The sequence below is a fragment of the Dunckerocampus dactyliophorus genome, chromosome 1 (genome assembly GCF_027744805.1).
Source record: "Dunckerocampus dactyliophorus isolate RoL2022-P2 chromosome 1, RoL_Ddac_1.1, whole genome shotgun sequence".
Taxonomy (NCBI): domain Eukaryota; kingdom Metazoa; phylum Chordata; class Actinopteri; order Syngnathiformes; family Syngnathidae; genus Dunckerocampus; species Dunckerocampus dactyliophorus.
In genome coordinates this window covers 3,716,705-3,741,091 of record NC_072819.1, presented here as the reverse complement: position 1 = coordinate 3,741,091, position 24,387 = coordinate 3,716,705, and the positions used below count along the sequence as shown (strand labels likewise).

Below are 24,387 nucleotides of genomic sequence, written 5' to 3'. Positions count from 1 at the left end.
CAGAGACGCCTCCACAGCCGGAAAGAAGCCCGCCCGCGCCGGAAGCGCCAATTCCCGCCCACCGCCACCCCCACCCCCAGGGAGCGGAGCCCGGCCCGCCCCGGGCCAACCCCCGCCCGACCCCCGACACAGGGCCGCCCCGCCAAGGGATGCAGGAGGCACACCCTCCACCCACCCGGCGGAGGCACGGGCGGCAGAGATGTATCGCCCAGCACCTGACCCCACGGAGCAAACCCCTGTATGCCCCCCCCCCCCCCCCCCCCCCCCCCAAATAAATAACTAAAATAAATAAATAAATAAAAATACACACACGCACGCACATACACACTCCTACGCACCCACACACACGCACATAAACACTCCTACGCACAAACACACCCCTATGCGCACGCTCATACACACTCTTACTTACTCAAGCGCGCACACACACACACACACACACACACACACACACACAGTGGTCGACTGCCCGACACCCGGAAGCCCCACCCTATCCCCCGTTGGTAACCCAAGGAGCAGCGGAGCCGGGGACCCCGGGGTCCCAGACATACGACTCAGAACCCAGGGGCGGAGAGCGCAGACCGCCGGGGAGCAGGAAGACACCCGGCCACACCCCCCCAGCGGTAGGACGCCGCCAGCGAGGCAGACAGGGGAGTCAGCGAGGAGGAGAGCGGGAAACCGAGCAGGCAGGCGGGAAAACGGGCGAGCAGCCAGGCGAACCACCACACAGTGCCAACCGACACCCGCGGGCCAGCAAACCCCGAAGAGAGAGCGGGAGCACCACACCCCAAGCCGCAGGGAGGCCAAGCACCAGAGCCGAGAAGGCGAGACCAGCAGCCGACCAGCCGACGGCCCCCACAAACCACCAGAAGCCAGACCAGCCACATGCCACCAGAGCCGACAGCGCACCACCCGCGCACCGGAGCCCCACCCCCGACAAGCCCACAGACAGACCGGGGGAGGCGAGGACACAGACAGCGGCCCGGCAGCGCACAAAGCGCAACGGCGACAGACGCCCAAGCGCCCGGCAGAGCACGACCCCCCCCAGCGAGCCCGGCCCCAGGGCACCCGCCCCCCCACCCCCACCCCGCCACCCAGGCCCACAGTACCCGCAAGCATGACCAAGCCCCAACCCACCAGCTGGCCCGGCGCCCCAGCAGCCGCCACAGCGCAGCAACCACCGGCCGCCGCGACAGCACACGGGCCACCCGAAGCACCAGCACCGCCCCCCGGAGACCGCCGAACCCGCCCCAAGAGCGCAGAGGCGCCCGCGGCACGTGTCAGTCAAGGGGGGGCACCGCAAGCCGCCCCCCCCGGCGCAAGCCCCGGCATCAACAGGCCCCAGAGGGCCACCCCAGGGAAGGGCAGGCGGACCAGACAAGGGCACCCCACAGGCCAGGCCGCCCCGGGCGAGCCACCGCGACGGCCAGGCCCCCGGCCACACCGCCGACCCTGGCGGGCAGACGCCGAGGTGCACAAGGCACCCCAATCCAGCCCGCCCCACCCGTGTATGTGATAAGGTGTGATAGTGTCTATGATGCAATTAAAAATAAATAAATAAATAAATAAAATAAAATAAAAGAGGATGGTGTATCTGTGTGCATGTATATGGAGTGTATGTGGATGATAGCTAATGATGCAATTAAAATCGGGGGACAGCTGCCGCTCTCATAAAATTTCAGCAGTTTTTTCCATTTCTTTTTCTACATTTTCTTCTGGTGATATCGACTTTATTCCCAAAATATTCTAACTTTTTCCCCAAGCTAATTTTCCACAAATTACAACTTAATTGTTTTTTATTGTTTTATTACAACTTAAATATTTAACATTAATATTTCAACTCTACGCTACTAAAATGATATATATTGTTTTATAATATGGCAGGTTTATTCTCATAAAATATCATCTTTTTTTTGCCTGTTAGAATACAACTTTTTCTCTTAATATTTTGACTTCATTCTTGTAAAATTAAATTTTTTTTTCCATTTTTGTTTTTTTCCAACTATTTAAATTTCCTTCTCTGGATTTTTGATTTCATTCCCATGATATAACGTTTTCCCCAAGTCCAAAAATGACAACTTAATTTTGTTTTGTTTCTCATAATATTGCAAATTAAAAATGTTTTTTTCTTTAATATTTCAACTTTAGCTAATAATATGACATTATTTTTTTGCATAATGTTACAAGTTTATTCTCGACTTTTTTTGTTAGAGAAAAGTTTTTCTTTTGATATTTTGACTTTATTCTTGTAAAATTACAGCGTTTTTTTCCATTTCTGTCGTTTTCTTTAATTTTACAACCATTAAAATTTTCTTTTTGTAATATTATGACTTAATATTATATATATATTATTTAAATATATTTCAACTCAATGCTACTAAAATTACATTATTTTTTAAAATAATATTTTAAGAGTTTATTCCCGTAAAATTGCAACTTTTTTTCTTTGAATATTTTTACTTTATTCTCGTAAAATGGCATACATTTTTATCCATTTCTGCTGTTGCTTTTTTTTAATTATTTTTTTTAATTTCCAAGCACTTTTCCTCTTCTAAATTTTTGTCTCATAATATTATGACTTAATTCCCATAATATTATAACTTTTTTCCAAAGCAAATTTTTCACAAATTTCAACTTTGTTATTTTGTATTTATTGTTTTGTTTTTTTGTTTCTCATAATATTACCACTTAAAAAAAATACCATATTTTTTCTTGAATATTTCAACTCTGTGCTACTAAAATTACATTATTTTTCCTCATATTACAACCTTATTCTCATAAAAATACGGGGGTTTTCCTTTCACTTTTTTTTTGTTTGTTCCAGATGATATTATGACTTTAAAAAATGTAACTTTCCAAGTATTTTAACTTACTTATGAATCTCCTTTTTGTAATTATGACTTACTCTCAGAATATTTTGGCTTTATTTAATTTTCCAAAATTACAACTTTATTTGTAGTTGTCACAATATTAGGACTTTACAAAAAGAACATATTTTTTCTTGAATATTTATGCAACTAAAATGACATTATTATTCCTCATCATATTACAATGTTATTCTCGTAAAATTAGGAGTTTTTCTCATTTACATGACAGCTTTTTTCTTTTAACATTTTAACTTTATTTTTGGAAAAATAACTGTTGATTTTTTCGGGGGGGGGGGGCGGTGTTCAGTTTTTTTGTGAAATTACATTTTTAGAATAAAAAAACAGTGGCGGGCCACACTTTGGACACCCCCAGCTATAAACCCTTTTTTAGACAATAACTCAGACAGGGAAAAAAAAACATGAAATAAGTTTATTGAACATTTTCTACACACTCTTGCTCGCTTCCTTCTCATTCTCTGCAAACAAATGACAGTTTTACAAACAAACTGGAACTAAATCACGGTATAATCAGTCAAATTTATGAACAGAAAGCGCGTGGTTACCATCTATGAACGTCTTAAGGCAAAAAAAAAAAAATCAGAATTTGTTTAATAAAGAAAGAAGCGTTAGTTGGACAACAGGAAAGAAACATCTAGTGTAGGTTCAAAACCTGCCCTGGACATCATTTTAGTCATATATTATTAGTAACACGGAATAAAATACAGCATGTATTACTATACATTGCTCAGACAGTTAACACATATTACAGGTTGCCCTTTGCTGATTTTTTTATTTTTATTATTGCATCTCTAAAAGTACCGACGGTGTGTTTATTAAAGAACGGCAACAGCACGGAGGAGCGCATACGTGGGTCCATGGACGACTGACAAGGTGTGATGGAAGTGCTCACGCTTTCTCTACAAGATCCGCCTCCTTTGCATTCAAACCAAAACAAACACCGAGTCGTAAGAAGAGCAACTTCCCAAAAGTGCTGCGGGCCGAGTGAACACGCTACCCTGAAAAAGGACAATATTTGGGAAACGGCATGTCAAAAATAAAGAAATGGTGAGTTACCGACACAAACGATTACGTATGCAGGATATACTGGATATCCAATTTCATGTCATCCTTTTAGTGTCCCTCAAGTCTGGACATGATACGCTTATACTTGTATGTACAGTGCAGTCATCCCTCGTTTATGGCGCTTCATCGCTTCCAGGCCCGACCGTGATAGGCCCATTTACACAAAATACAAAAGCTTATTTAAGAATGGAATATTTTGGTAGCGCATAGGAAACCACCACCGCCTTCTACGTACATATGCTTTTTAACATTTGAGCCCTCTAGACGTAAAATAACACCCTTATAGTCACCTTTACACTCCTATAACCCAATATAGTAGACATAATAAGAGAAAATAAGACATGTAAGACATAAAAAACCTGTTTACCACCTTCTAAATATGCTTTTTAGCATCATTAGAGCCCTCCAGATATGAAGTAACACCCTTATAGTCACCTTTACACTCCTATAACCCAATATAGTAGACATAATAAGAGAAAATAAGACATGTAAGACATAAAAAACCTGTTTACCACCTTCTAAATATGCTTTTTAGCATCATTAGAGCCCTCCAGACATGAAGTAACACCCCTATAGTCACCTTTACACTCCTATAACCCAATATAGTAAACATAATAAGAGAAAATAAGACATGTAAGACATAAAAAACCTGTTTACCAACTTCTAAATATGCTTTTTAGCATCATTACAGCCCTCCAGACATGAAGTAACACCCCTATAGTCACCTTTACACTGCTATAACCCAATATAGTAAACATAATAAGGGAAAATAAAACATATAAGACATATGAAACCGGTTTCCAACCTTCTAAATATACTTTTTGACATTAAAGCCCTCTAGACATGAAATAGCACCCCTATACCTGTAGTCATCTTTACACTCCTATTAGCCAATATAGGAGACATAGTAAGACACATGATAGCATCCTTGTGGTTGTTGTTTCAAACTTTCTGCTTTGTGCAGTGCTTCCTGCGGTGGCTATTGTCTCATCAATGAAACATTACTGGACACCTAGTGGCCCGTGTAGAATACCAAATATCACAACCTCTTTGAATGTGTCTTCTGAATGCCTTAGATTTATATTTGATTTCGCTTAGAGAAAATGCTTCCTTTAGACAAAAAAATACATAAAATTTGCTTAAATATTCATATTTCTTGATGAATAATAGGACGTATTCAACCCCAAACCCGCATGAGTATGTTTTTGGAAAAACATGATGGAGTGACGACGCGAAATTTGAAGCTCTAAGTGGCGAGGAATTACTGTACTGTATATATATATATATATATATATATATATATATATATATATATATATATATATGTATGTATGTATGTATGTATATCAGGGGTGTCCAAAGTGCAGCACATGGCTGTTTTATTTTATTGGCGCCTGCAGCACATTCAAAAAATATAATTTAACAGGAAAACAAAAAAAAAAACAGCAGCAAAAATGGAAAAATCAGCCGTCTTTTTACAAGAATAAAATTACAATATTAAGAGAAAAGAGTTGTAATCTAACAAGAAAAGTCGTAATATGAGTAAAAATAACATCATTTTAGTCGCATGAACTTGAAATGTTAAATAAAAAAGTTTCTTCTTAAGTTGTAGTATTATGAGAAATAAAACAAAATAAAGTTGTCATTTTTGGAAAATTAGTTTGGGGAAAAGTTATATTCTTGTGGGAATAACAGCAAAATATTCTGGGAATAAAGTTATAACTGCAAGTAGAACAAAATGACAGAAAAACAACAGCAAAAATGGGAAAAACAGCTGTGATTTTAGGAGAATAAAATCTAAATATTTTGTTGTTGTATTCTAAAGAGAAAAAAGAAAATAAACTTGTAATACTGTGAGGAAAATAATATGTCATTTTAGTAGCATAGAGCTGAAATTGATATATTTTTTAAAGTAATATTATGAGAAACAAAACAATATAAAGTTGTCATATTTGGAAAATGAGCTTGGTGACAAAGTTGTAATATTATGGGAATAAAATCATACTATTACAAGACAAATATTTCCACGAAAGTTGCAATAGTCCAAAAATTACAGAAAAACAACAGCAAAAATGGGGGAAAACAGTCAATTTACGAGAATAAAGTCAAATATTAGGAGAAAAAAAAGTTGTGTTCTTAAGAGGAAAAAAAGTCGCAATTTTCCGAGACTAAACTTGTAATATTATGAGGAAAAATAACCTCATTTTAGTAGCATAAAGATGAAATATTAATGTCATTTTTGGAAAACAAGCTTGGGGAAAAAGTTGCAATATGGGAATAAAGTCATAATATTCCGAGAAGAAAGTTGAAAAAGCTGATATTATTATGGTTTTTCAGCTGCATGACAAAGCTGAGATGCATTTCAAAATATGAAAATGGCAAACTGGCATCCCAAAGTGGGACGGTTTGTGGACACCCCCGATATATATCATTTTTAATTATAAATGCCATATAATTCATATATGTTTTAAATGTATTCATTTAATTCTAGTCATATTTATATACATAGTTCTTATTCTTTCATGATGTTTTTCTATTTATTACATTTTTAAAAAGTAATTCTGTTTTCCACAATTAATGATCAAATATGTGTATCCCATGGCACGTTTTAAAATTTGGAATGAGGTCTTATCCATCCAGACTTGAGGGAAACCGCGTGCAGCAGCACACAAAATAAGCAATTTAGCCAGGCAGCAGTTTGCTTGCTTGTTTGTTTTGCCAAGCATAAAAATCTATAAAACACAATTCCCGATACTCAAAAGGTGTCACTTACTTGGCCCGTTGGGTTTTGTTGCTGGTTGTGCACAAACGTGCATGGGCTCGTTTCTAGTTGGACCTTTTGTACAAATCTTGCACGCAGGACGGGTAAGACAAAAAAAAATACAGTGTATCACAGTACAAATGTGGCACAGTATTTATATATATAGTATATATTATATATATATTATATATATATATCATTAATAACACAGAAATGACAGAATGACGGCACGGTCTGCCGGTGTGTGTCATCACAAACTCGTCTCCCGGTCCAAGCTCTTGTCGTGCCGCCGACGCTTGTGACGCTTCTCGCCACTTTTGGGAAACCTGGGCGGAGAAATAGATGTAAAAATTGAATATAAATATAATATAAATGAGAATTATTCATGACTGAATATAAGTAAAATATATGTAAATGAATACATGCAATTACAGATCAAATATATTGTGAGACTACAATTGTAATATTCTGAGAAAAGTCCGAATTTTACTTTAAAAAAAGTTGCAACTTTATATTATATTTGTATTATATAGTATAATTATATGTTTTACATATTATATGTGAGTAATTTTACAGGAAAAAATATTGCAATATTTGAAGTTAAAGATGTACGGGAAAGAAGAAAACGGAAAAAAAATGCTTTCATTTTATTTCATTTGACTTTAATGAATTTAATTCATTAATTCATTCTACACCAACTTTTTTGCAATTTTACAAATTTACATTTACAATAAAAAATGTCATTTAATTTTCTATTTGTATTATATATTTAGATACATGGCATTGATATTATTATTATGATTATTATTATTATTATTATTTATCATTATACATTTTTTTAGCTTGTGAGTAATTTTCCAAAAAAGTAACAATTGCACAAAAAAATATTGCGGTATTATAAGAACCAAGTCAGGCTATGAGAAAGATGTTAAAAATGCACTAGAAAGACAAAAAAGGGGGTGAGGAAATTTAATGTTAATGAATTTATTCATTGAAATTAATTGTATTCATGAATTCTACACAAAATGATTGCAATTTACAAAACCTCTTATTTTGTGACTATAATTATAATCTTGTGAGAAAAGCCAGAATTGAAGTTTTTCACCGAAGGAGCTGGAAGTGGTCGTATTAAGAGAAGGTTTTCGTTTTGTTTGAAATATCATACTTGTGTACGATAGGATAATTATATTCTAAAAATGTCATTTACATTTATATTAGATTTTAATCTCATTTTTTTCTGTTTGAGTAATTTCACAAGAAAAAGTAATAATTGTAAGAGAAAATATTGCAATATGAAAATGTAATATTATGAGAATTTCATTTAATTTATTTGAAAATATTATATTTTTTATATTATATTCATATTATATAAATGTCATTTATTTTATGTTATTTTGTTTTACTTTTTAATTTAATCTAATTTAATTTTAAATATATTTGTATAATATATTCATATGAAATATATGGCATTCATATTGATATTATTATTTTGTGATTTTACTTCTTCTTTTTTTTTTTACTTATTTGTCATTTTCCAAGAAAAAGTAATAATTGTACAAGAAATTATTGCAGCGAAAACAGGAAAAAGTAATCATTTTTATGACAAACTACCGCAAATTAAGAGGATATGAATATTTTTTTACATCATTTGGCACAAAACGTTTGAAATTTGACAAGACGTTTTATTTTGAGAATACATTTGGGAGAAAAATCCGAATTTCACTTGAAAAACGTTGCAAGTGCAGATGACTGAAACGGTCTCATTATGATGAGATTTGAATTCACTGTCATTTTACAAAACAAATCTGTCGTGAGACAAAGCAATCGTGCGTGACTGCCGAGGGATGCCAGGATGCGGTTCACACATCACAGCATATCATAACAGTCCCGAGAGATCATGCAAATAAGTCTTTGACGGCCGCGTCTCCAGTGGCATACGTGCGTACTTGGAGGACGTTTCTGTCCCGCCACCAATACACAATCTTGTTGTTTTGAGTACAACCTCCAGGTACTGACGGCGTGCCGCATTTTGCCCTACCGTGCACTCAAAAGACGTAAGTGTACTTAAGTACGCGCATGCACCAATCGAGACACAGCCGAAGTTTGTATGTACGGCAGCAGCACTGGAAGACAAATGAATGGAAGATTCATCAAAGCACACGACGCGGCATGCAAATACTGAAATGACGTCTCGTGCGCGGAGGCGAGAGGAGTGCATGCAAGCCCGGGCCGCGTGTGGTTTTTCAAACTAAAAGCATTCACACCAGTGCAGATTGGCATCACTCAGGGGTGGAACCTTACATGTATTACAAAAAAACATTTTTATACATAGATTTTTTTTTTTACATTATACTGGTATTATATTTTTCATATTAAGAGTATAACATCGGAATTTACGAGGAAAAAAATTGGATTTCTGTGGGAAATTATTGCAATTTTACAAGACGTCTTATTTTGAGACTACAACTGTAATATTATGAGCAAAAAAAACCTATAAAAACTATAGAAGACAAAAATGGTAATATTGTGAGAAGGTTTTATTTTATTTTATTTTATTTTATTTTATTTTATTTTATTTTACTTTACTTTAGCTTAGTTTAGTTTAAATATTATATTTTATATTATTTTATATTACAAGAAAAGTCTGAATTTTACTCAAAAAACAACTGCAACTATAGAAGATGAAAATGATAATATTATGAGAAGCTTTTAATTTAATTTAATTTTATTTTATTTTATTTGAAGTATATTTAATATGGATATATTATTTTATATTACGAGAAAAGTCTGAATTTTAATTTTTAAAAAAAGTTGCAACTATAGAAGATGAAAATGGTAATATTATGAGAAGCTTTTAATTTAATTTAATTTAATTTAAAATATTCTTTGGATATTTATTTTATTTTATTCCAGCTATTTGTATATTATATTTTTTTACATTACGGGAAAAGTCTGAAAGTTGCAACTATAGAAGACGTTGATGATAATATTATGAAATATTATATTTGTATATTATATTTTTTTATATTATGAGAAAAGTCTCATTTGTCTCGCAAAATGTTGCAACTATAGAAGACGAAAGTGGTAATATTATAAAAGGCAAATGAACCCGAGTGTGGCCTTAATTCAAACTGAGGCGCGTAGCGTTCCACCCCGAGCGCCGCCACGCCGCCACGCCGCCACGCCGCCACTTGCAGCCATTCCAAGCCTCAGCGAGCAAGAGTGCAAGACTCACCTTGTTGCTTGTCGGCTTCTGAGAGGTTAGGAGGGGGAGCTGGGAGGGGTGGAATGAGATGGAGAGAGGCAATGCAGGAGTTTCTATGTTAGTCTACATGGTGGACATCATTGAGGGCAGGCCTTCAATACACACATTCTAAAAAGGGACTTTTATTTTGTCTTTACATGTCAAAACGCTAACAACGTTCAATCCTTCTCTAGCAAGTTGACCCTCTTACAGCCAACAACAGTCAGTTGTTTCTGTGCTACATTTCTTCTAACAGAGACACAGATTGTAACAAAAACATGGCAGGTGATGAAATGAGCCCCAGCAGACAGCTTTTTATTTTAGTCCTGTCCCTTTAAGAGTGTGGCTAAACACTCTTCCATTCAACCTTGTCCACTTCAGTCAACTTGGAGAGTTTTCTTGCTTTAAAATCGCTCACATTAGGCACATTTTGTCTTAAAAAAGGTATATTTCTACTTGGACAATAATGACTAACTAATGCAGAAGTTCATAAATTCATATGGAGTTGATTCTCCTCCAACCAGCAGGCATTCTGACCCCCACAGACTGCTTTTTGTTTTAGTCCCGCCTCTTCGAGAAAGTACTCCTAATCTCAACTCATGATGTGGATAAACACACCTGTTGCACAAACAAGACGTCACATTCATCTCAACTCTTTCTTTAAAGTCAGTGAAACTAGGCACATTTTATTTTATTTTATTTTATTTTCACCCAGACAATACCACATGACGGTTTTTAATTATGTTTTTATCTATTCATTTTTTAAAATGCATTTTTAGTAAAAAATAAATAAATAAATAAATAAAATAACATTTAGCAAAAATAGTAAAGCACGTTATTTGTTCTTGATTAAGATTTATATTATATTAATTCACATTTTTACATTTATTTTTATTTTCTATCTTTTTTTATGTTTTAAATACATTTTTAGAAAAAATTGCAAAAATACTAAAGCACATTATTGTTTCTTGATTTACATCATATTATTTGCATTTTTTGCATTTTTTTTTAAGTTTATTGTTTATATATTTAAAACAAAACGGAATAAATAGCAAAGCACATTATTATTTCTTGCAGTTAATCTCAACTCATCACAGTTTTCTTCATTTTCTTTCTTTAAAGTCAGTGAAACTTGGCAAATTTTATTTGATTTGATTTTTTTACTAAGCAAATACCACATACTGCTTTTTATTTTAGTCCTGTCCCTTTAAGGAAGTACGACAGAGTATGAGGGCCACATTGGAAAAAAAAAATATCTGAGATTTCGAGAATAAAGTTGTAGATTTATGATAATAAAGTCGTAAATTAACAAGAAAAAAGTCTGTTTACTTTCTTTAAAGTCAACGAAAGTAGGCATATTTTATTTTATTTTATTAAAAAAAAATAAAAAATAAAAATAAAATAAAATAAAATAAAATAAAATAAAATAAAATAAAATAAAATAAAATAAAATACCATATACTGCTTTTTATTTTAGTCCTGTCCCTTTTAGGAAGTACGACAGAGGGCCACATTGAAAAAAAAAATTGTAATCTGAGATTTTGAGAATAAAGTCGGAAATTTACGAGAATAAAGACGTAAATTGAAAAACCAAAAGACCAAAGACGTCAATTTACAAGAAAAGAAGTCATACATTTATGAGAAAAAAGTTTAAAATTTACAAGAACAAAAAAGTCGTAAATTTATGAGAAAAAAAAGTCATAAATTTACAAGAACAAAGTCGTAAAGTCATAGATGGAGAAAAAAGCTGTAAATTTATGAGAATAAAGTTGTAAATTTACAAGAAAAAAAGTCAAATTTACTCGAAAAAAAGTTGTAAATTTACACGAAAAAAGACGGCATAATATTACCTTCGCCTAAGGGCAAAGGTCACATAAGTCCCCCCTTTTCATAGCTGTTACGACGGTGTCCATTCATCCATCTTCTATGCCGCTTATCTTGTAATATTACGACTTTTTTTCTTGTAAATTTATGACTTTATTCTCCAAAATTAGGACCTTTTTTCTTGCAAATTTCCGACTTTATTCTCGCAATATCACAACCTTTTTTCTCAAAAACATGACTTTATTCTCGTAATATTATGACTTTTTTTCTCGGAAATTTCCGACTTTATTCTCGCAACATTACAACCTTTTTTTCTCGAAAATTTATTACTTTAGTCTCGCAATATTCCAACTTTTTTTCTCGTAAAATTACAACTTTAGTCTTGTAATATTTTGACTTTTTTCTCGTAAATTTACCACTTTAGTCTTGTAATATTATGACTTTTCTCGTAAATTTACAACTTTATTCTCCAAAAATTACGACCTTTTTCTTGCAAATTTGCGATTTTATTCTCGTAATATTACAACTTTTTTTCTCGTAAATTTGCGACTTTAGTCCTGTAAAATTACGACTTTTTTTCTCGTAAATGTATGACTTTATTCTCGCAATGTTATGACCTTTTTTCTCGTATTTTCTTTATTCTTGTAATATTATCACTTTTTTCTCTTAAATTTACGACGTTATTCTCGAAAATTAGGACCTTTTTTTTTGCAAATTTCCGACTTTATTCTCGCAATATCACAACCTTTTTTCTCGTAAACATGACTTTATTCTCGTAATATTATTACTTTTTTCTCGTAAATTTAACACTTTATTCTCATAAATTTGTGACTTTATTCTCGAAATCTAATGTAATGTGACCCTATTACTCCATCGTAAGTAAAAGAGGATAATGAGTCACACAAATACTCTTCTTCTTGCCTTGGAAACTCTCCACCACAGTGGGCAAGACCCAAGAGCTGTGAAAGGAGCTCAAGGAGAAGCTAGTGGACTTAGTTTGTGCGTATGAAAGGCTACATGGACCATAAACGCACCATCTCCTCAGTTTTCCAGAAAAAAGCGTACCTTTTAGCAGCCGGATCCTTTTCCACGGGGTTCACGCTTTTCCATACGTCCCCAAAAGAGCCTTTGGACATCTCGTCTGTGATGTTGACTGTCGCTGGGTCGCTCCTTAATAAAAAACACAAAAATAAAGAAATAGATGAAAAAGTGGTTTGAACAAGGGCTGAGTCTCCGTGGGTGCTACGAGCTCTAAACTTACTTGAGGTGAGCCTCAAGTGGCACCTGAACAATGCCTTCTTCTTCTGCAATCATGCTGTGCTCCTCCTGAGCAAACACAACAAGCATTTCAAGCAACACCAAACGCCTTACAAAAGGTTAGGTTTGCCTTTTTTATGTATTCATTGTTTAATTAACTCTTTGTAAAAATAGAAAAAATAGTACAGGCTGCGACTATATTTGTTTACATTTTTACATTCATTTATATTTATTTTTTACATTTATTTTGTGGTAAAACTAGCAAAAATAGTAAATCACATGATTGTTTATTGATGAAGATTTACCTCATGTTATTTCCATTTTTACATTTATTTTTATTTTGGTGTTTTTATTTAGATTTTTGTAAAAATGGGAATAATAGCAAAGCACATGATTATTTTTTTATTAAAATATATGTTATATTAATGTACATTTGTACATTTAGTTTTATGTATTCATTTTTTTAATTTACTTTTTGTAAGAGTACAAAAAAACAGTAAAGACCATTACTATATTTGTTTACATTTTTACATCTATTTGTTTGTATTTTTTACAATTATTTTTGGTTAAAAAAAATAGCAAAAATAGTAAATCACATTATTGTTTCTTAATTATTTATATTATTTTTCATTTCATTCATTTCATTTATTATGTATTATGTTTTAATATTTTATTTTTATGTATTTATCATTTTTATTTATATATTTTTTTTAAATAGGAAAGCACATTATTACCCTTTGATTAAGATTTTTGTCAATTAATCTACATTTTTACATTAATTTAATTTTATTCGTTTATTATTTCGTTACATTTGTTTGAAATGTATTTTTGTCAAACTAGGAAAAATAGTAAAGTACATTATCATTTCTTGATTAAGATATTCATCATTTTTTAACATGTATTTTTATTTGATTCCTTATACTTTTTAAATAATTTTTGGTACAAACAAAAAATAGTAAAGTACATGATTACTTTTTGATTAAGATTTATATTAAATCAATTAACATTTTACATGTATTTTTATTTATTCATTTTTTCTTTGACTGAGGTTTATATTATATTAATGCACATTTTTACATTTATTTTTGTATTTATGTACTTATTTATTTATATTTTTTTATGGTTTGTTTTTCAGAAAAAACAACATCATAAAACATGTTGTCATTTCTTATTAAAATGTACATGATATTAATTTACATTTTTATATTTATTTGTATTTATCCATTTATTTTTTTTAATGTTTTGCATTTATATGTGGTAAAAAAAAAAAAATAGCAAGAACAGCACATTCTTTTTTCTTGGTTAAGATTTATATTCATATCAAGTGATTTTTTTTCTTTTTTGTATTTCTTAAATTTTTGGTAAATAACTGAAAAAAGAGTGACGAGCATTATTATTTGTTGATTAGGATTTATATTCATTTACAATTTTACATTTATTTTTATTTTTAAAATATATTTTTTCAAATATATTTCTGGTAAAAACAGAAAAAAATAGGAAAGCACATTATTGTTATTTGATTACAATTTATAATTATATTAATTTACTTTTTAAAAATTTTAATAGATTTTTTTCTAAATGTATTTATTTGTATGCATTTATTTCTTCTTTATTTACAGTATATTTATTACATTTATTTTTTGTACAAAACAAAACAAAAACAAGACAAAATTGTAAAGAACATTATTGTTTTTGTATTAAGATTTATATTTGTCTGTGTAGGCTCTCAGTCGTACAGGAGTTGTCCATCGAGGAAAAGGCTTCTTGAGACGTCATCTGTACTTCTGTGTAGAAGGTGTCGGACGTTTCGCTCCTCATCCGAAGAGCTTCGTCAGCAAACTAATAAGTGCTGGTAGCTTAGGCCTTAAATACAGTAAGAGTGGGCGGAATTGGTGTGCCAACACCCTCCTCCTATTGGTTCGTTACACTAAGCCTGCATTCCTCATCTTTACAGTGGTATAATCCTATCCTGTTATTCACACCTACGATAAAAGGGAAGTGTCGCTCCCTGAATTGGGTATGAACGACTCTGATACTGGCTTGTTAGCATCTATTGTTCTGGCTCGGCCCTGCCTTCACCTCATTTGCAAGACTAAGAGCTGTGGGTTTTGGTCTCAGTAACCTGCTGAACACAGGGTCCAAATTGAACCTCAAACCACCATTCCGATTCAATGATGGGTTCTGTTGTTTGACAAAAATAGCTTCCTTTACTCCTCTTTCAAACCATCTGTTTTCTTTGGCCAAAATCTTTACCTCGCTGTCCTGAAAAGAGTGATTGGTAGCTTTCAGGTGTAGATGTACTGCTGATTGAGGACCACTAGCATTGTCCCTGCGATGTTGATAAAGCCTTTTTTGGAGCATTTGCTTAGTTTCCCCAATGTAGTGCTCTTTGCATTCCTCATCTTTACAGTGGATGGAATAGACCACATTGCTCTGTTTCTGGTTTGGAGCCTTGTCTTTAGGATGCACTAATTTTTGTCTCAGGGTATTTACTGGTTTGAAATAGGTAGGAATTTTGTGTTGCCATAAGATCCTCTGGAGTTTTTCGGAGACCCCCGCTACATAAGGGACTACCACTCCTCTCCTTTTAGCTTCTGTGGGCTTTTGGGTTTCTTTCCCTACTCTCTTCTTTTGACATTTGTTAAAAGCCCACCGTGGGTACCCACAGGTTGAGAGCGCTCTCTGGACATGTTGTGTCTCCTTTTTCTTTCCCTCAGCACTAGTTGGTATTTGTTCCGCTCTATGTTGGAGGGTCCTAATAACCCCTAGTTTATGTTGTAGTGGATGGTTTGATTCAAAAAGCAGGTATTGGTCAGTGTGTGTGGCCTTTCTAGAAACCCAAAAGCCCACAGAAGCTAAAAGGAGAGGAGTGGTAGTCCCTTATGTAGCGGGGGTCTCCGAAAAACTCCAGAGGATCTTATGGCAACACAAAATTCCTACCTATTTCAAACCAGTAAATACCCTGAGACAAAAATTAGTGCATCCTAAAGACAAGGCTCCAAACCAGAAACAGAGCAATGTGGTCTATTCCATCCACTGTAAAGATGAGGAATGCAAAGAGCACTACATTGGGGAAACTAAGCAAATGCTCCAAAAAAGGCTTTATCAACATCGCAGGGACAATGCTAGTGGTCCTCAATCAGCAGTACATCTACACCTGAAAGCTACCAATCACTCTTTTCAGGACAGCGAGGTAAAGATTTTGGCCAAAGAAAACAGATGGTTTGAAAGAGGAGTAAAGGAAGCTATTTTTGTCAAACAACAGAACCCATCATTGAATCGGAATGGTGGTTTGAGGTTCAATTTGGACCCTGTGTTCAGCAGGTTACTGAGACCAAAACCCACAGCTCTTAGTCTTGCAAATGAGGTGAAGGCAGGGCCGAGCCAGAACAATAGATGCTAACAAGCCAGTATCAGAGTCGTTCATACCCAATTCAGGGAGCGACACTTCCCTTTTATCGTAGGTGTGAATAACAGGATAGGATTATACCACTGTAAAGATGAGGAATGCAGGCTTAGTGTAACGAACCAATAGGAGGAGGGTGTTGGCACACCAATTCCGCCCACTCTTACTGTATTTAAGGCCTAAGCTACCAGCACTTATTAGTTTGCTGACGAAGCTCTTCGGATGAGGAGCGAAACGTCCGACACCTTCTACACAGAAGTACAGATGACGTCTCAAGAAGCCTTTTCCTCGAAGATTTATATTTATATAAATCTACATTAGTAAATTATTTTAATTGATTTTTTTCTATATTGACTTATTTAATTTAATCATCTAAACGCTTTACCGTTTTCTTCATTTTATTTTCACAAAAAATACATGTAAGAAATATGAAGAAAGAAAAAAAATATTATTATTATTTATAATAATAATAATTGTCATTATTATTTCTTGAATATCATTTTATATTACATTAATGAAAAGTTGTACATTTCTTTTTATCTATTCACACACAAAACAGCAAAAATAGTAAAGCATTATTTTTTCTTGATTCAAATTTATATTAATTTACATTTTTACATTTATTTTTATTTCATCCTACATTTTCTATGTTTTACATTGTTTTTTATTTATAGAATATTTTTTCCATTTATCCATTTTTGTTGTTTATATTGTTGAAATATGTTTGTAAAAAAACCTGAAAAAAACAGCAAGGCACATTATTATCTACTGATGAATATGTATATTATATTCATTTACATTTCTAAAGGTATTTTCATTTATTCTTTTCTTTTTTTTTGAAGATATTTTGGGTATTTTGGTATTTTAGTAAAGCACCTCTTGTGCAGCATCCTCCAGCTTCTTCTTCTTCCACTCTGGCATCAAGTCATCCAGCCAGCTCAGCTCCCTCTTGGTGAAGATGAAGTCCAGAAGCTTCCGGATGAAGACCAGTGCCAAGACCTGAAATAGAGAATACGTCTCCATCCATCCAGGAAAGCCTTTCTAATGTGCCGTCCCAGCAAACAGCACTGCTTTACTGGACAGCATGTTGGATTTTACCATCATTGGGAAAACAATGGCGGCCTTGGAGGTCTTGATGACCCACAGCAGCACCAAACAGCTGAGCTGGACGATGGTGAAGAGGTGCACCTTCCTCAGCGGGACGTGGCGAAGGTAAATGAAGTCTGGCTGGTGTTTAGCCGGCATCCCGAACAGCTTCAGCCGATCAAAGAACTGCACACGGTTCACAAATTATTTCAAATTAGTTGCCACCCTCCATGGCCCAAAAAACACATTTGGCCGCGCAGCACCAGGCTGCCCCCGGTGTCCCGCGTCCGGGACACCGGACAAGCGGTCAAAAACTGGGGCGACATTTCCTCAAAAACCAAACCGTGCAAAGCGCTGGCCCGAACAAAACCGAGACGGTGTACGAAAACCAGGCTGACATTTTGGCAAATTGTCGTCAAAAAACGAACTGTGCAAGGATGAAATTTTGTTGAAAATTAGCAACGAAAACCAAGTTACATAAAATCACGATGGCTGTAAAAAAAAACAAAAACAAGACGGTGTACAAAAACTTGAATGAAAATTTGTTAAAAATTGTAGACAAAATCCAAAGTGTGAAATTTTGTTAATAATTGTCGTAAATAATCGTAAATAATATTATGCTCAAAAACATTATCATACAAAAATATCACGATGTCGTACAAAAACTATGATGATTATCGACAAAAACCAAATTACATGAAAAAGCTGGCTGTACTAAAATCGACAGTGTACGGAAGTTGGACTAAAATTTAAGCAAATTGTTGGAGAAAAACAAATAGTGCAAAAAGCTGGCCATACAAAAACTGAGATGAAATTTTGTCAGAAATTGTGGATGAAAAATCACACAAAAAGCTGAAAGTAGGAAACTATTGTGGTCACAGACATTATTACACAAGAATATCGAGCTGTACAAAAACTAGGATGAAATTTTGTCAAAAATTATCAACAAAAAACAGATTAAATGAAAAAGCTGGCTGTACAAACACCAAGACGATGTGCAAAAACTAGCATGAAATTCGGCAAAATGTCTGCAAAAAGTTCGGCGCGCAAAAACTGAGACAGTTTGGACAATTGACATTTTGTTGAAAATTGCGAACAAAACCATATCGTACAAAAAGCTGAATGTAGAAAAATATTGTGGTCACAAACATTATCGTACACAAATATCGAGATGTCGTACAAAAACTAGGATGAAGTTTTGTCAACAATTATCGACGAAAACCAATTTACATGAAAAAGCTGCCTGTGCAAAAACCGAGAATGTTTGCAAAAACTGGGATGAAATTTTGCTGAAAATTGTGGATGAAAACCGAATCGTACAAAAAGCTGAACGTATGAAAATATAGTGCTAAAAATCTTATTGTACGAAAATATCGAGATGTCGTACAAAAACTAGGAGGACATTTTGTTGAAAATTAGCAGCAAAAACCAGGTTGCATGACAAAAATTGCTATAAAAAAATAGATGGTGTACAAAAACTGGAAGGCAAATTTGTCAAAAATTGCAATCAACATCTGAAATCCAAAGTGTGATATTTCATAAAAATTGTTGTAAATAATATTATGGTCAAAAACATTAACATGAAAATATCGCGATGTCGTACAAAAACTACAATCAAATTTTGTCAAAAATTATCGACGAAAACCAAATTACATGAAAAAGCTGGCTGGACCGAGACGGTCTGGAAAAACTGGGATGAAATTTTGTTGAAAATTGTAGGCGAAAACTGAATCGTACAAAAAGCTGTAGGTATGAAAATATAGTGCTCAAAAATGTTATTGTACGGAAATATCGAGATGTCGTACAAAAACTAGGAGGAAATTTTGTTGAAAATTAGCAACCAAAACCAAGTTATATGAAAAAGACGGCTGAAAAAGAAAACGGGATGGTGTAAAAAAAACTGGGAGGAAAAATTTCCAAAATCCAAAGTGTGAAATTTCGTACATAAAAACATTATTGTACAAAAATATCGAGATGTCGTACAGAAACACGGTGACATTTGGTCAAAAATTATCGCCGAAAAGCTAATTACACGAAAAAGTTGCCTGTACAAAAACCGAGTGGATGTGCAAAAACTGGGATTACATTTCGGCAACTTGTTGGCCGTGAAAATTGGAAAAATGCGAAATGAACAGGACACAATATAACGCTGGAGAGAAGAGTGAGAAATAATGGGGGGGGGGGGTCCTGGGGTTTTGAGCTGTAAAGCTTTCTCACCTGAATGCCTCGAAGCGAGGACGCCCCCATGTAGAGAAAGACCCCGTAGAGCACCGGCATCGGAATGAACTGCAATCAGAAGGCGGATTTCAAGAACAAGCGCTTATCCACTTATGTCTTCCTGTCTCCTGACCTTCAGCACGGAGGTCATGAAGACGGAGCAGCCCATCAGGGTGAAGATCATGAGGCCGGTGAAGCGCTGCTCGCGGATGCCCAGGAACTTGGGCTGCTCGCCGGGAGCCGAGCACTCGGACTCCAGCTTCAAGCTGTTGACGTGGGAGATGGAGAGCACGGTGGCCGCCACGAACCACGGCAGGCCCATCACCGAGCACACGCCCAGCATCAGCCCGACCACGAACAGGTCCAGGTGGTAGCCGCAGCCTTTCTGGAAGACCCGAGCCCAGACCACAACGTCTTGCACGTCGTCGTTGACGGGTGGACGTGAGGACGAGGACGTGACGTACCTTCAATTTGTGCTCCTTCCTGTTGATGATGACTGCCGTGATCTGTTGGTCCATGAAGATGAGGATGGTGCACAGGAGAGCGGGGATGAAGGTGATGATGGTGGTCCACCACGGGTTAGGCCCGACGGGGTTGATGACCCAGCCACGATCATCTCTGGTTGGCTGGAAGCAGTTTGTGGATTAGAACCAAGGTACCAAATAATAGAGCACATTCCATTTTTACATTTACGGCTATCGATTCAATTTTTAAATGTTTTTTTGGTAAAAATGGAAGAAATAGCAGTCATTTTTTAGAAATCATTTTTTTGTTTACTCGTACTGTACATTTTCATTTCTTTTTAATACATGTATTTATTTATTTGGATTTATTTTTAACATTTACATTTTGTGAAAATAACAAAAATAGTAAAGTACCTTCTTGATTAAGATTCATATTTATATTAATTTACATTTTTGCATTTATTTTTATGTAGTCATTTTTTTATGTATTTTTGGTAAAAATGGCAAAAATAGTTGTTTTGTTTATTTCATAAATATTTTTTTAATTAATGGAATTTATTTATTGTATTTTATTTTTACTTTTATTTTGTTTATCTTTATTCATTTTTTTCTAACATTTATTTTTGGTAAATTTGATTCACTGCTTCTTGATTAAGATTTACATTCGTATGAATTTTTTTTTACATGTTTATGTTTATCTATTCATTTTTTGCATTTATTTTTTGTAAAAATGGCAAAAACAGTTAATTTATTCTAAAAAAATAAGTTTAAATAAATGTATTCATTTTTGGTAAAAATAGTAAAGCACATTATTGTTTCTTGATTAAGATTTATATTTATATTATTTTACATTTGTAGATCTATTCATTTTTTTTTTTTTACAATTTTACAAGAAAAATGTGGAAGTTGAAATTGAAAAAAAACTAATCCAAAAAACAACAGGGGTGTAGCGGACTCACTTTAAACTTGCTGGGAACTTGAAGTTTGGGCGAGGGGATTCCCAGAGCGTAGTCCACCAGAACCATGGTGAGGATGGTGATGAAAACGGCAAAGTCGCTGATGATGGCCCGCACCTGAAGCAAGCAAGACAAATCCTGCATTAACTGCAGTGTGCCTCTCGGCCAGCAGGGGGCGAGATGGCTCAAAGTGGGTTTGGTACCGGCCTTGGTAGGGAAGTAGCGCCTGGTCTTGAACTCCTTGAGGAAGGCGGACATGAAGACGGTGGAGAAGAAGAGGACCACGCACCAGAAGAGGACGTCGGGGATGTAAGGGCCGTGGGGGCCGCAGGCGCTGCCATGAAATTCCCCGTGCAGCTCTTCGCACTCCTACTGGCACCAAAGGACACCGTGAGGACGACTGGCCGTCACGCGCCGCTTGCGCTGCTGCTTTTGTGGCCTGCTGTGACTTTTTGGATTATTTGGAGTCTAAAATGGTGTCAGTTGTCGTTAACAAATTCGCATTCTGCTCATTTTATGCCAAAAAAGGGGAAGCGGACTGAATCTTGATCTGTTCCCGGTTGGCTTGTCCTGGCCCTTGAGCAATTTGGACGTTTGGTGCTTTGCTCGAGGGCGCCACAGTAGCAAACAGGATGCATCTTTCCAGCGAAAAGATGCTTTTCCTGTCAGATTTCACCTGAACAGCAATCCCTAAAATTTAAATTGAAATATTTTGGATGCACAATAATAATTTTTGTGCATTTGTGTGAATGCTTTTTTCTTTAAGGATGTACAGTAATCGCTTGTCAAATTTAAATTAAAATAACAATTTAAATTATTTTTTTCATGCACAATAAGCAATTAAAATTAAAATTAAAATTAAAATTAACATTTTTGGATGCACAATAAGCATTTATGTCAAAAAAAAAAAAGAAAATATTTTGGATACACTATAAGCTTTTTGTGTGAATGTTTTCTCTTCGCTAAGGATGAACAGCAGGAGTGTCCAAGCTGCGGCCATTTGCGGCAAGCGGGTGTTTTTTTCATTGGCCCGCGGCACATTCTTAAAAACAAACTTTTTAAACAAAAACAACAAAAACAGCAAAAATGGAACAATCAGCAGTAATTAATACAAGAATAAAGTCAAAACGTTGTGAGGACAAATGTCCTAATCCAGGGAGAAAAACTGGCAAAGAATAACATTGTAATGTCGTGAGGAAAAATAATATGAAATATTAAAGTAAAAGTCGCCATTATGAGAAACAAAAGACTCAATAAAGTTGTGGTAAAAGTTATAATATTATGGGAATAAAGTGAAGTCCAGATAATATTGGAATAAAGCCATAAAGTCATCAAGTGATTGTGATTTATGATTTAGTATGTTTTTGAAAAACGGTGCTAGAGTGAAGCGGTGGAGTTTGAACGGTGAAGCTTACTTACCTTAACGTCCAACATGGTCCAGTTGACATGGGCGGCCGTGACGTTCCTCTTCTCCCACAACCGCAGCGTCTCGTTGCTGGGATGGCTGGGTTCCACGCAAGCGCACCTACGGAGGGCAACGTTCGGCATTTACTTTCTACAAATCTGTTGCGTATGAAATGACTTCTGTTGTGATCTGGCGCTACGAAAGAATCCAATCAAATCAAATACTTGGCTTTCTTGCCACCTCCTCACCTCAGTGTAACGACGGGGAAACACTGCGACCGGCTACTTTCCTTGCAAATCTATGGATTTGGGTCATATTTGGTCATTTTATTCACAGAAACACGCTGTTTTTTTCCACTGAAAACACATCTTCTTCACCATAAGTGGGTAATCTTTTATAAATATGTGATAGTACAGCTCAAATGAATAGCATACGTGCACCATTTTGGCATGTTTGTGTGTGTACGCTGCACTAATCATGTGTTTTCCTCAACCGATGAGATTTCTACTTTGTTTGGCGGTCCTTGAACACGGCATAGTTACTGTGAGACGCAAAAGTGAAACTTCCAAAAAAAAACAGAATAAAGACTATTATTGTTTTTAAATAATAATAATAACAATAATAATACATCCATCCATCCATCCATTCATTTTCTATACCGCTTCATCCTCATTGGGGTCACGGGGTCATGAGGGGGGCCTATCCCAGCTGACTTCGGGCAACTTCGGGCGACAGGCGGGGTAACGATACAATAAAATGGGTACATTTTTAAAAGCAAAAGTAAAACTAAAAATGATTATTATCTTTTCATAAAAAGACACATTATTTAAAATTATTTAAAAAATGCATTTTTTTCAACTAAAAATATTTTTTAAACAAAGAAAACAATAATAATAGAAAAAGTGAAAAAGTGAAAAAAATCAAAAGTGAAACATTAAAAAAAGATTATTATTATTTCAATAATAAATATTATATATATTTATATATTTTTTTTATATATATTTTATATATTTTTTATGAAAAATATATTTTTAAAAACATTACATTAGGAATCACAACAAAAGTAATTTGGTAAAAAAGCAAATGTGACATTTTATTTGAAAAAATATTACTTTTTTATTTAAAAAAATATACAAATATGTACAAATTAAATTATATTGGTATTATAAATTCATATAAATATTTAGTTATTTATTATTAATACGTTATATTTTTTACTATTATAATTATTTATTTTAAAAATAGTAAAGAAATTATAATGAAACAATATGGAAAAGTAACAATAAAATATATTTTTCATAAAGCAAAAATGGTTATTATTTATGTAATTGAAAAAATCTAAAAAGATGCAAAAGTGAAATTATTTTAAAAATACATAATTTTTTTCAACTAAAAAGTATTTTTTACATAAAGAAATAAAGACTTAATAATATAAAAAATGGAAAAAGAAATTATTTTTTTTCAAAAGCAAAAGTGAAACTTAAAAACTTTTAATTTTAAACTTTTAATAAAAACTGTGCAAATGTGAAGTTATTTTAAAAAAATGCATAATTTTATTAAATACAATATTTTTTAAATAAATAACATTGGAAATCATTTAAAACAGCAATAAAAATAATTACAATAATAACAAAAAATAAATACAAATAAAACAATAATGATAATAAGAATAATTACAATAAAAACAAAAAAGAGATCCCTGCCTTAAAGATTTTCAGATGGAATGTTAAAGATGAACAAAAAAAAAGAAAAAAATTGCGATGTTCCGAGCAACGTAATCAGTTTTTCTTACTTTACTGAACAAGCTGCATGACAAA

General features: G+C 34.6%; 1 protein-coding gene across 2 annotated transcripts in view; it reads right to left on the bottom strand.

The window, feature by feature from the left end:
• Positions 1-3,283: 3,283 nt before the first annotated feature.
• Positions 3,284-24,387, bottom strand: part of LOC129173050 (sodium-driven chloride bicarbonate exchanger-like) — a 39,749-nt gene continuing 18,645 nt past the window's right edge. The window contains exons 16-26 of one of the 2 annotated variants that reach the window (XM_054763541.1): positions 22,585-22,690; positions 21,373-21,534; positions 21,169-21,282; positions 20,210-20,371; positions 19,879-20,130; positions 19,746-19,814; positions 17,541-17,714; positions 17,319-17,441; positions 13,041-13,105; positions 12,845-12,949; positions 3,284-7,037 (exon numbers count right to left, since the gene is read on the bottom strand). In XM_054763541.1, the coding sequence (XP_054619516.1) occupies positions 6,962-7,037; positions 12,845-12,949; positions 13,041-13,105; positions 17,319-17,441; positions 17,541-17,714; positions 19,746-19,814; positions 19,879-20,130; positions 20,210-20,371; positions 21,169-21,282; positions 21,373-21,534; positions 22,585-22,690 (1,408 nt within the window). In that variant the 3' untranslated portion in view covers positions 3,284-6,961. Of the gene's footprint in view, positions 7,038-9,946; positions 9,986-12,844; positions 12,950-13,040; positions 13,106-17,318; positions 17,442-17,540; positions 17,715-19,745; positions 19,815-19,878; positions 20,131-20,209; positions 20,372-21,168; positions 21,283-21,372; positions 21,535-22,584; positions 22,691-24,387 lie in introns of both variants that reach the window. The other variant, XM_054763635.1, reaches the window with a different exon arrangement.